Raw genomic sequence first — 13,752 nt, forward strand, 5'->3', positions numbered from 1 at the left:
TGTCTTAATGTGTGGGCGTGACAATGCGGTACTCGCCTCTGAATCAAGCAGAAAGCTCGTCCCGCGAGCTGTTCAGTCATGGCGCTGAATTTTTCCTGCATACGGCTGTCTTCTACATTGGAGCTGAGGATGGTGCGTTTCAATAATGTGCCATTCTTCAATGCGTATGAGGGCGTAAAAGATTATTTCATTGAAAACGATCAAAGATTCGCCGAATGGAGGTGAACAATTCGTTTCGGTTCTGAAATAGTTCGAATCCCAATTCTAATATATATATATATATATATATATATATATATATATATATATATATATACGCACGTGTGTGCGTGCGTGAAAGGTCTGACCTGTGGCTTGTGACATGGTGTAGCGTTCGTGACATGTAAATGGGTCTAGTATGCATGCCCTTTACCTCTGCTTTTTCCATCGTATGATAATTATAAGACCCAGGAGCACATTCGATCATCCACCATAACCATAAGCAGATTGCGTGTGGTGTCATTGGGGCTTTACGACATACTCAGCTGCTGAGGCTAAATGGCGTCGACTGCTTCTTACCATGGCAGGAAGGGCGGGCACCGCGGGGAATCGAACCCCGTACCTCTGATTTCCCAGACGCGCAGCGGCTAACGCAAACGCGTTAACCACTACCCTACCGGCACCCATAAGAAGATTGTGATATCGGTACCTGATCAACGAAGTGTTAGACGAAGCTATACCTATCGGAGATAGTTCCTTAAGCAATCAACCGATTCAATTAAAACTTCAATGAGTTCCATTGACCTAAGGTCATGTATGAACTATCAAGGTCAGACCGAGGTCAAAACCAACCTTTTTTCGTACCAGAGCTTGGTTTTGTATGGTAGTTTCTGGTTCTTATGTCGATTTTATTAATTATAGGGACCGTAACACACACACACACACACACACACACACACACACACACACATATATATATATATATATATATATATATATATATATATATATATATATATATATATATTCCATGGGCCTAAGTAAGGTCAGAGTACGTCACCGACCAAAAATCACCCATGTCAACATCCTGTTTATAGACACACCGCCAAGCCTAACCCCTGCCGCTTATTCGAATTGCAAAATAGAAGCAATCTCCTAGTTATTTGGTCACCCCGACCTTGTACAGACCAAGAAAGGTCACTGACCTCATTCAAATTTTGCCTAGAACAGGTGCATATCTCTACAGCGGTTGCATGAGGTTTGGGAGCATTTAAAACACAACTCCCAAGTTTGTCCTTGTGTGTCGCCTTTGACACCAGGATAATGACCTAGCAACCTCAAATTTAGACAAGTTTGTGTACAGGCCAACCCATCGCGTGAACTCGGCGTCTAGTTATCTTAGTTTTAGAGATCACGGGGGAGTCAAACTGACCCCCACCCAAGCAAAGGGTATTCACCCGGCCACCCGGGCGCGTGCTGACCCATCACGATAGTTCGCGGAAACCAAAGCGCCTTCACTGTAAAACGCAGGGAAATTGCAGCAGTTGGGCAACCAATTCTTCTTTTTTCTCAGATTTTTAGTGGAAGCCAAGTAGATGCTGTGGTCCTCGATGCCGTTTCGGCGCCATCCAACGCCACAACCGCGCCGTGAGGACGCACACCCGCGGGCTGCTCTGCCTATGTTTGGAAAGGCACGCACACAAGAGCCACACAGAAAGTACCAGCAAATGTACGTTTGAACACGATGTGGCCTGATAATATCTATTGCTTGTGCATACGAGGTGAAGTCCACGCACGAAACTGCCAACCGAACACCAAGAAACAGTTAGAGGTTGTATTTGTGTCCGCTCGCTACAGCACGCGAAAGTCGTGGCAAACATTCATTGCATTCATATCGACTTAACAGAAATAAAGCTACTAACACCCAAGTAACTACGCACTCCAACAACCGCACTAAGACGTCAGATGCATTCCCTGAACCAAGATCAACCTAGTAAATCAAATTTCGAAAACCACAGCCTTCCGCCCCTCCGTCGGTTCGCTGCGCACTGCCACAGATCATCCGACCTTAATCCTGAATCTGAACCGGCTTATTACCCGGCCGGAGTCGGGCCATGTCCACAGCTGACAACCACCGACGTAGCGCTTCAGAGACGGAGCAGCGCGCCGCGCTCCGCGAGCTCCACGCCGGGGAACGCGCCGCCGAGCGCTCGCCCACCACCAGGTCCCCTGGCGGGGCTGTCCCCGTCGCCTCGCTGCCGCGGGTCGGTCCCGCCTCGCTGGCCGGCGCGCTGCTCTAGCAGAGCGGCGCCTCGCTGACGGCCGCGTAACTGCGCACCGGACAGAACACCAGCGGCGGGAACTGGTCACCCAGGTCCATGGTGTTGATCGTCTCCCGGCCGTTGGTGTAGCGCGTGATGATCCGGTACGACTGCCACTTCAGCCGGAAGGGTAGCATCTTCAGCTCCTGCCGGAGGTGAAGGCCAGGTCAGACGCGGCGCACCTCATGCCAGGCTCTCGCCGAAGCGAGGGAAGGGGGGGGGGGGGGCGGACGGGCCACTAGCGACGGCACATTCCGTTCCGTGTCACGTATCACCACCAATGGTCACTATGTATGCAAGGCGTTTGTCCTCGCATAGCGCGACTGCCTGCCAGCGTCTCTGTTCGTCGTCGTGCCTGCCATTTCACAGAACCGACTGAACCCAGCCCAAATGCAAGACAGCTGTCAAAGGCTCACACATGCATTCTGCAGTAATAGCGTCGTTGAAAATGTGAGCCGTTTGTGGCAAAATGCCGAGTGCATGATGCCAAAGCACATGCTTTGGCCAAAAAAAAAACACTGGAAACATGGGTCTTAATCCCAGCAAACATCTGCAAACGCGTTCAACAACAGCGATGACACCTCCCTCCAAAACCGCTCCACAGATTCACCAATGCTGTTCCAGTTTTACAAGCTCTGCTCTGCTCTGCTCGATCCCGCATGCGGAGGGTCTAACATCCGGTTCGACATCCTGCCCATGCGGAGGGTCTAACATCCGGTCGCGGTGTGACGCACCGCACGCCGGCGTCACGCGGGCAGCACGCGGCGCGGCCGCCACGTGCTGGCCGGGTCCGCGTGACCGGCCGAGGCGCGTGCGTCGGTCGCGCGTCGCCAAGCGCCGCCGGCCACCCACCATGTGCATCATCGACTCGCCGGGGTCGTACTGCAGGTTCTCGCGTCGCCTGGCGCGCGTCGCCTTGCGCCGGCCGTTGTCGCGCGGCAACATCAGCACCGCCACCAGCAGGTCGCCCTGCCGAACGCCCGCGCCGTTACCGTCTGCTCGCGGCGACTGGGCAGCAGCCGCGTACTGGCTGCTTGTACCCACACGCATGGTACCGTCAAGAACGAGCGGGTCCTCTGTACTTTGTCTTAACATGCAGAACGCTTTACACCAGTGATTTGGGCCCCCTGCGTTCAGCAGTAATCAACTTTCTCACATCTTGGCTCATGTCTGCTGCTTTGACACTACACTGAATACCAAAAGTGGGGCAGTAAGGTCGCTAACCCTTACAGAAGTTCGCTGCTAATGACACATTCACAACGTCAGGGACCTTTGACCAGTCATGCTATCCACAGGCGTGACAGCACAACATATGGTCACTGGCAATGATGACACCCATAAAGGATGAGCAAATGACGGTTCACGTTCGTTTATTCCATGCAGTGACATAAGCGCAACGCTAAACTTGGAGACAACTGGAGGGGGGGGGGGGGGCACGTGTCCTAGTGCCCCTCCCTTCCCCGAACCGGAAATGTCCGAACCGACTTTGAGCCAGCAGTGTACGTTCACAATACGGCGCAGCAAAGAAAAAGCCTCTGACCGATATGAACGGCCGCCAGTAATGATGATGACCCGAAGTGGGTGGGGGACAGTACGGACATAGCAAGCCGATAGTGTCCGCTCATGACGGATGGTGCGGACACTGACGGCACAATTCGGACACGGACCGGGAGCGTAGTTGCCGCTCCAAACCGTTCGGCCCCTCCGAGCCCATGTTCCCGCGGGGCGCCGTTGTGGAGCAGACAGCGCCCGCGCGCGACCAGACAGCGCGCCCGCTGCCGCGCCGGCCGAGCGCCCACCTTGATCCAGAAGTTTCCGCTGATGGTCGGCCCGGAGCGCGGCGGCCGCCTGATCAGCTGCGGCATGGACAGCACCGGCTCGTCAGCAGACGTCAGCATCAGCACCACGCCGTCCGGGAAGAAGCGCAGGTAGCGCTGGTAGTGCACGATGTGCCAGGGCCGGTAGCTCGAGTCCTGGTAGCCGTTGTTCTCGCCGCTGCGGATGTAGGAGGCGCGCCCGACGTAGCAGCCGGGGAAGTGCAGGTGCGGCCGCGACAAGTACAGCTCGCGCCACGGTGTCTGCAGGCCGGCCTCGGCGCAGCCGGCGCCCAGCACCCTGCCGGCGGCGCGCCGGGAGGTTGTCAGTGCCCGGTTGCACCGGCCGCCGAGGGACACGGAACACCTGGCCCGCATGCTGAACCTTCCGGCGGAAAGGCTGGTCAGGCACACCCAGACTGCTTTGGGAGGAACTGAGAGGCGGAACGAGCAGCCAATGGGATAGGCTGCGGGGGACGGCAGGACTGGCGCTCGTCGCTTCTGGCGGGACACCAGCCGCGACACGATCGTGTGATGAGAGAAGCAATACCAGCATCCACGTCGCTCGTGCAATGACGTAAGCCACCGAACTTTCAACGCGAGAAGGTGCTCCAAACAAGCGCGGATTGGAGAGAGCGGAGGCCGCGGGCCGGTTGCTGCACGACAAGCAGAGCATGGACGTGAACCGCACGTGAGCGAAGACAGAGCATCACAGCGTACACACTCCTGATGGTCGACCACCAGCACCCGGGCGGTCACTACCCCGTAAAGGGGGGCGGGAAGGGGCGAGTCGTCCGTCTGTACCTGCGGCAGATGCGCTTCCAGAGGGCTGGGTCCCGGCAGAGCCGATAGAGGCCGCGGCACACGAGTGACAGCCTGTCCAGCGATCGCATGTCCAGGTCGGCCGACACCACCCAGCGCAGGATCAGCTGGATGACCTCGGTGGGCAGGCACGAGATGTGGACGTCCTGCCAACAATCGGCCGACAGCTCAGGTTACACGGCGCGTGCCGTCGGCGCTGACACCACATGCCGTTGCACACGGCGTGTGCGTGAGAAGGAAGTACACAGTCACTTCGCACTCCGTTGGCATGTTACGTTCGTTGGGAGCCTTCCACCATTCTTCGGCTAGGGGACGTGCCTGAATGAAAAAAAAAACAACTTAATGCAAGCTATCAAACTTACGGCTTCCCGGCGGCCTCCGCACGCATGTTTCGGTGGCTGCTAATCCGTTGCCCTTTCACTCTCGACGCTGACACCTAACCAACCCATTTGTCATGCTGGAAGAGCCTAAATGCTGGGCTAATCTCCGTTCGGCTCGCTACTCATCGGCCCATCTTAAGCGGGGAGGAGCAGCAGACAACGAATTTCAAGCTCGGGACGAGCTGGGGCATCCCCACCACCGACGTGGCCGAATATTGCAGAACTTTCTCCCGCGTAAATGCCGCTGTGCATCGGCAGCAGGCTCGTCAGTTCGGCGCCAGACCAGGCGCCAAAATGTCTGAACACCTGCCGTGTGACCAGCAGGCCGGTCCAGAGCCACAGAACAGCTCACGACACACGACACCGGCGCCGCCGCCCTGGCGCTGGTCCGCCGGATCACTGACCGTCTGCGGCACCGCCGGCTGACAACAGCGGCCGTCCTCCAGCGTCATCTGCTGAAGCCGGGCCAGCACGGCTTCCGGCTCCTCATCTTCCCCCTCGTCGGCCGCCACGTCCGCCCCGTCCGCCGCGTCCGGCTCTTCCTTCTCCCCCTCCTGTGGCGGCGCCTGGTCCAGGTTACCGTTCCCGTCCGGTTGCACTGTGGGAGTCGAGGGGCTAGGGTCAGCGGCGCCGGTCACCAGCGGCCACCACCACCGACCCCACGCTCTGCGTGAACGCCAGCGGCAGCGGGCCACCACCACCGACCCCACTACCTGTGTAACGCCAGCGGCAGCGGGTCACCATCACAGACCACGTCCCCCGAGCCCTGTGTGAACGCCAGCGGCAGCGGGTCACCATCACAGACCCCACGACCTGTGTAACGCCAGCAGTAGCAGGCCACCATCACAAACCCCACGACCTGTGTAACGCCAGCGGTAGCAGGCCACCATCAGACGACGTCCCCGCGCCCTGTGTGAGCGCCAACGGCAGCGGGCCGCCACCACAGGCAACGTCCCCGCGCCCTGTGTGAACGCCAACGGCAGCGGGTCACCGTCACAGGCTAATCGGTGGCCTTAGGGCCACGCCACGCCGGCGGCCCTACCGGCGGCGCGGCGCACTCACCGGCCAACTGGCGCTGTCGGCTGACCAGCAGCCGCCGAACGGCCTCGTCGACGGTCGGCTCCAGCTGCACGGCGCGCCGGTACTTCTGGGTCGCCTCGTACAGCTGGCCCCGCTGTTCCAGCTTCATGGCGGCTACGTACAGCTCCACCGCCTGCGGGCGCGGCCGGCGCCGGCGGCCACGTCAGCAGCGGCGGCGGCAGCCGGGTCAGCAGCGGCGGCGGCTGCCGTGCGGCCAGCCGAGCGACGGGGAGGGAGCGAGGGAGCGGCCGCCGACTACCAGGTACTCCGGTGAAGGCCCGGCCATGCACTATTTTGCGTTTATCATGTGAGCAGAGATCGCGTTTCATACTTGGTATTACCGCACCACCAGTGAGCTGGATCCACAGAAGGGCAAGACATGTCACGCTGACGAATGCGCCACTATACCTTGTCTGTTTTGGAAGTGACCTCAGTGGTGGTTGTCTTCTGTTCCCCAGGGGTGGTCTGTGCTGGGTTGGTAGAAGACCGGCACAGGTCTTGCCGCCATTCCTGGCGGAACTGCTCCAGGTCGCCCTCGAGAGCCTGCACATGGACAAGCATGGCATTATCAATGGACTGGTTGGTTGTAAAGGAGCACTGCACATTTGCATAGGGTTTGAACTGACATAGCTGTTTTTAAGATCATTCATTGCAGTTCATAGCTATTGCTTCGAGACTTACAATCCCCTTGTTTGTGAGCCTAACATCCTTCATGCAGGCTGCTCCATGACACCATAGAAATGTCACACTAATGCTGTCACCTCCTTGGCTGGGTGGTGCCCAAGGCCATGCAAAATATTGTCACTGAGTTATTCATCTCTAGCATTTGTCAATACAATTTCTGGCATCAACAGACTCCAACTGGTGTCCAATAAACATTCTGCTTTCAGTGCAAGGTGAAAATAAGAACCTTCTTTTGTGTTACATGATATAGAAAGTCAGCCAATGGCGCCAATTATGAAGGATGTACACTGGGGATCAAATGACCTAAGAATAGTACCATAACCCAGAATGTGAACATAAGCCAATAGTATAAAATCGCAAACAAATAAGCAAGAACACCACAAGACATAGCAAAAAATGGCACAAACAGTTTGGCACACAATCTGATATCCTATGAATGTTCCATGACACAGCCAAACTATGACATATTATGGAGCATGTTTACTAGATAGATAAATTTTGTTGTCCACCCTTGAGCAACACAATCACCCGGCCCTTCTTTACACTGGTGAAGGAATGCAAATATGACATTTAACAAGTTGCAGTATGACAAAATATGCCACACATTGTGTGCTGGTTAAGCAACAAAAACTGTGCTCTATCCTACATACATAGCAATTCATGCAGATTGGCCAGCCTGCTATTGACTCCACCCAGACCTTGCTACCGACTGTAGCTACCTGCTGTTGTGACTGTGGTTGCTCAGGTGACAGGGGGCTCAAGGAGGAGGAGTCCGGCTCCTCGCCACCGCTGTCATCACCAGCACCCCCAGACCGGTCTGAGGCAAGTCCTTGGCCAGAGCCAGCTCCACCTGAGCTTGCGGCTCGGCAGTTGCCACTGCTTCCCTGGTGGATCAATGGCATGGCTGGTCAATACTGTATATACAATACAATACAATACATTTACACAATTGTTTTAATTGGTTTATTTCACATAACACCCTGTTTCTAAACACCATTAATTTATTATGTGCCACACACGCTGATGCCAACTGGTGAAGAAATGACACTAACAAAAGTTTATGCTCAGGTACCTGCTCACAATCTTTCAGGTGATCATATTGATACCACAAAGCCAAAAACTCACACCCAACCTGGTTATGGTGGGATTCTTCAAGTACTTCACCTTTTTTAGAAGAAAAATCTCCACCGCGAGCGTTTTAGAAATGCCACAGCTACAGAAGTGAGTCAGGGCTGCCGCTTTCAGGTGATTCGAGTAGCAGACATTACAGCCAAACTACTCACACAGTTCTGCACATTCGTGTCTCGAATTATCTGTTGGTGCGCTGAGCCAACAAACTCACACTTATTAGAACGAAGCACATCGTGACGACAATGTCGCTCAAGCTACAACACTTGGGTTCAATTAATATGGCTACTCCGTTGCCGTGAGATCCTGCCATCATGTCGTGCGGAGGGACTGTCGTAGTACCCTCTTAAAGTAGTGCACCTCTTGTACAATTCCAACGAGCGAGGCCTGAAATCGCTCTGACATCCAAAGACATCCTCTAACGAGATAATGTGCCAACAGCAACTCGAAGGAAACGGACCTAGCCCCGGAAATCGAAGAAATGAAGCAAAGCCGGGTACGGTACATATACGTCTATTACCGTATATATGCCGTACCGGAACATCCAAACCGTACCAAACTGACATTCAAAGACATGCTCTACCGAGAGAATATGCTAACAACAATGCCAACGTAATAAGCCAAGCCCCGGAAACCGAAGACCGAAGTAAATCCCACGTTTTCAGTACGGTACATATGCTTTAATTGGCGCGTTGCACCTCATACACGGGTCCGGATAACGCAATTCACACTTGCTAGAAATGAATATGTCGTGCGGACATTGTCGGTTCAGTTACAACACTTCGGTTCAATGAATAAGACCCATGCATTGTCGTGAGATGTTGCCATCATGTGCGGACGGACTGCAGTAGCACCCTCTTAAAGTAGTGCACCTCTTGTATAATTCCGATTGGCGAGACCTAAAAACCGCTCTGACATCCAGATACATGCTCTACCGAGATAATATGCCGACAGCAGCCCCAAGGAAATAGGCCAAGCCCCGCAAACCGAAGACCGAAGCAAAGCCAACGTTTTCGGCACGGCACATATAGGTTTATTGGCGCGGGGCACTTGAAACACCAGTCCTTATAGTTCGATTCACACTTACTAGAGGTAAACACGTCGTAACGACAATGTCGTACTTCGGTTCAATGAACAAGACTCGTGCATTGCCGTGAGATATCACCATCATGTTGCGGGACTGACCGTACAAGCAACCCCTTTAAAGTAGTGCACCTCTTGCATTATTCCAGTTAGCGAGACCTGAAAACGCCTCTGGCATCCAAGAACATTCTCTACCGAGATAGTACTGTCGTGTATAAGGTGCGCTGCGCTTATAAACATGTATGCACCGTACCGAAAGCGTTGGCCTCGCTTCGGTCTTCGGTTTCCGGGGCTTGGTCGGCCCCCTTAGAGTTGCTGTTGGCACATTATCTCGGTAGAGGATGCCTTTGGATGTCAAAGCGGTTTTTAGGTCTCCCATTGGAATTATACAAGAGGTGCACTACTTTAAGAACACGCTACCACAGTCCATCCGCACATACTGGTCACATTTCACGACAGCGCACGAGTCTTATTCCTTGAACCAAAGTATTAAAGCTCAACTGACGTTGTCGGCACAATGCGTTTATTTCTACTTGGTGTGAATCGCATTATAAGGACTCTAGTTTCAGGTGCCCCGTACAAATAAACGTATATGTACCGTACCGAAAGCGTTGCCTTTGCTTCGGTCCTCGGTTTCCGAGGCTTGGCTTCTTTCCTTGGGGTTCATGTCGGCATATTATCTCCGCAGGGTATGTCTTTGCACATCAGAGTGGTTTTTAGGTCTCGCCAATCGGAATTATACAAGAGGTGCACTACTTTAAGAGGGTGCTACTGCCGTCCGTCCGCACATGATGGCAACATCTCACGACAATGCATGGGTCTTATTCATTGAACCGAAGTGTTGTAACTGAACGGACATCGTCCGAACGAAGTATTTATTTTAGCAAGTGTGAATTGCATTATCCGGCCCATGTATGAGGTGTTCTGCGCCAGTTAAAGCATATGTACCGTACTGCAAACGTCAGATTCACTTCTATCTTCCGATTTCCGGGGCTTGGTCCGTTTCCTTAGGATTGATATTTGCATATTATCTCGGTGGTAGAGGATGTCTTTGGATGTCAGAGCGGTTTTTAGGTCTCGCCCATTGGAATTATACAAGAGGTGTACTACTTGAAGAGGGTGCTACTGCAGTCCGCCCGCACATGATGGCAACATCTCACGCAATGCATGAGTCTTATTTATCGGACCGAAGTCTTGCAGTTCCACCGACATTGTCAGCACGATGTGTTAAGTTCTAATAAGTGTGAATCGCATTAACCGGACTCGTGTGTGAGGTGCACTACGCTGATAGACGTATATGTACCGTACCGAAAACGCTGGTCTTGCTTCAGTCTTATTTTCCGGGGCTTGGTCCGTTTCCTTTGGATTGCTGTTGGCAATTATCTCGGCAGAGTATGTCTCTGGATGTCAGAGCGATTTCAAGCCTCGCTCGTAGGAATTGTACAAGAGGTGCACTTCTTTAAGAGGGTGCTACGACAGTCCCTCCGCACGACATGATGGCAGGATCTCATGGCAATGAAGTATTCATATTAATTGAACCCAAGTGTTGTAGCTTAAGCGACATTGTCGTCACGATGCGTTTGGTTCCAATAAGTGCGAATCGCATTATCCAGACTCGTGTATGAGGTGCACTAATAGACGTTAATGTGCGCACCGAAAACGTTGGCTTGGCTTCGGTGTTGGGTTCCCGTGGCTTGGTTGTTTTTTAAGGTTGCTGGAAATGCTTCAGTTCAGCCGATATTGTTGGGTCTTGCTCTGTATTGTCTGTTTGGAAATATCAATTTAAGCTTCACAACTGGAAATAAATTGGGAGTGCAATAATAAAGTAAGAAGTCGAAAGAAGTGCAATGATAAGGTAAGAGTGTAGGCGCCTTTCTGGTCTGCACGCGATGTGCCGTAAGTTATCAAATATTTGAAAATAATGATCAGAATTATGTTATGTATGAAGGCTCAGCACTATTCTTGGTTTCTTGTATGTGCGTGATTTGTGCTTAGGTTGATCTTTTAGTATGTGTTATAAATCGTCTGCTGCCTGCTCTGCTGTCTGCGTGTTAAAAATCACATTACTGGTTTGTTGCCAAAATTATAATATTGTCAGATGGCAATTTCTTGAAGATGATAGGCGCTCATGCGAGCACTGTGGGTAGCAATGGTCGAAACAACAGAATGAATAATGCTAATTGCCTGCTCATCATTTTGGTGCTAAAGATGTTGTTTGGGTTGTATGATTTCCAAGTTGGCCAATTCTGCTAACGTGAGCTGGCTGTGCCCTTGTCGTACTGCGCATAAAATGCTCGTGGTGGATATTTTTCTTCTTCTAAAAAAGGTGAAGCACTTGAAGAATACTGTTATGGTTCCACATGGAACCATATGGAACAGGATAGGACAGGATGACAAGTTGGAACTGAATGAAGCCAAAGTTAAGTTTGTTCACTTAGTCAGTTTCAGGAAGTAAACCCCATGACGGCAATGCCATAACATTGGCCACACATCTACTTCAGGCTAAGCTGAAAGTGCACCATCTCATGAATACCAAATAATATTCCCAATGTATTACTTCAACAAGAACAAATTATATTATTCTAGCAGAAATGCATTGAAATAATCCAAAACCAGGCCAATGCGTCCAAATAAAATGACACGCACAACTGATAACCCTACACTTATCAGACATACTGCGCACAAGACGATTATGGCGCAGTTAGAATACCATTCTTCCTCCATACGCGGTTAATAAAAATGAAATTACCATACGATCCATGGATGCTCCTATCCCGCCTTGGTGTCAGAAGAATGCACTAGTTCACGATCAGCGTAAACCACTGGGCAGCTTTGCCAGTTAGTGGCGCTAGCCCTCTTCCCCATGATAGTAGTGGAGACTGCTGACTCTCAAGGTCAATCGTCAAGGCTGTTTTGGTGCCTGTTTCACAACGTTGGCACCAGAGGCACGTCATCACTGGATTTCCTATTAGTCTGATCTCAGGAAGCTCGGGGGAGGCTGTCGGGAGACCTGAGCCCTATCTCAGTGACGGTTCGGGGCCCCTCCCAATGACGGCCTGAGCTCCCCGGCCCCATTGAGTCCCCCCCCCCCGAATGGATATGAGCAAAGCGGGCGTACTGGCCAAATTAAATTTGACAGGACAATTATTATACGTTTGCGGGCATGCTAGGCAGTGGGTACCTAAGCCCATCCCATTAGTGTCATATTGCGTATATGTCAAGAGTCTACTTCTTGCACTGCACCATCAGTACTCAGGCAGTGACATGTCTGTGCTCTGCTCATCGTCGTTCGCAAATGTGTCCTAGCTGTTTCCATGCCCATCGTGCGGAGATATGCCCCCCCTATCCCCCCAGGTGGGACCCGTGGTGGTCAAATCAGGGTTCGGCGGGGTATAGAGGCTTCAGTGCGCTCGCTCCCCACCCAACGAGCCCAACAAGGGGACGGCACAATAGGCGGCTGCCGTGCTGCCAGGGCTACAGACGCGCTCTACGCAAGCCGGAAGGTTTTGGCCACGCCTCTGCAGCGGCCAAAAAGTGCCGCTGAAGAGACGCCGGATACGAGTCGGCGGGAGCCTGGGCCCGAAACGCACGCAAAACTGAGAAGTATTTCCTTGATGTGAGTCTAGGTGCGGCCCCTCAGCTGAAACACCAGGCGGACACCGCAGCCACTTCAACACCCAGATCCTTTCATCACTCCTGTGAGGTGTAGCGGGGCACGACAGCCGTGATATAACTCTAAACTGTGTCTGAGGGGTTATTTATCCCTACCATGGTCACAGTCAGGTATCTTACGAGAAACACGCTTAGCGTGGCCCCCTGCCTTTGCCCGGAAGGCGCGATTGGGAATGCTTGTGAAGCCTTCCCAATAAATTGTCGGATCAATGGAGCGCTCAATCTCCCACCACGGAAAGTGGTGCCTCATGGAGGGGGCGGGGGGGGGGGGGGTCATCATAAGCAGTGGGCAAAACGTACTCCGGCCTAAATTCTGCTGTATGGTGTTTCCAACGACATGATCTGAAGCAAGGCTCGCATTATTATTCATGTGGTCTGAAAGTGACGTCATCAGCTGTCTTGACGGCCCTCAAAGCAAACTTTAACCGCGTGCGCAGGATTCACACACTTTTTTGCATTCGGAAATTATTGTCGACTGCAAGCTAGACATCCAGCAGCCTGCATCGTCCGTCGCCAGCTGTATCGGCAGATAGGCGTTGCGTGGAAAGAAACGTCTGGAATGTCCAATGACCCCTCCCCCCCCCAGCTTTTGAACTTCGGTGCAGCAATGAAGCCCCTACCAGAGCGTGAAACAGTAAAAAAAAAAGCGGAACACGCATAGTGATCCTAAGTCCGTATGCATTTGATACAATCTGAGCTGAGGATGCACGGATAAAGGCGGCGGGTTACCATTCGCTAACGCAAAATAGTACATCGAAGTGCCAGCAGCCGACAATTTATAAGTGCTGT

At 52.7% G+C, this 13,752-nt stretch overlaps 1 protein-coding gene across 1 annotated transcript; it reads right to left on the reverse strand.

Annotated features, from left to right (window-relative positions):
* Nucleotides 1–1,799: 1,799 nt before the first annotated feature.
* Nucleotides 1,800–12,180, reverse strand: LOC119101272 (F-box only protein 9). The gene is made up of 9 exons (XM_037224570.1): nt 12,041–12,180; nt 7,800–7,964; nt 6,805–6,939; nt 6,379–6,529; nt 5,721–5,914; nt 4,919–5,082; nt 4,100–4,415; nt 3,153–3,269; nt 1,800–2,446 (listed from the first exon to the last, which is right to left on the reverse strand). The coding sequence occupies exons 1-9, from the start codon at nt 12,050–12,052 to the stop codon at nt 2,276–2,278; spliced, it is 1,425 nt and encodes a 474-aa protein (XP_037080465.1). The 5' UTR covers nt 12,053–12,180; the 3' UTR covers nt 1,800–2,275.
* Nucleotides 12,181–13,752: the final 1,572 nt, after the last annotated feature.

Source organism: Pollicipes pollicipes, unplaced genomic scaffold, assembly GCF_011947565.3.
Source record: "Pollicipes pollicipes isolate AB1234 unplaced genomic scaffold, Ppol_2.1 Scaffold_4881;HRSCAF=5763_pilon_pilon_pilon, whole genome shotgun sequence".
NCBI classification, from domain to species: Eukaryota; Metazoa; Arthropoda; class Thecostraca; order Pollicipedomorpha; family Pollicipedidae; genus Pollicipes; species Pollicipes pollicipes.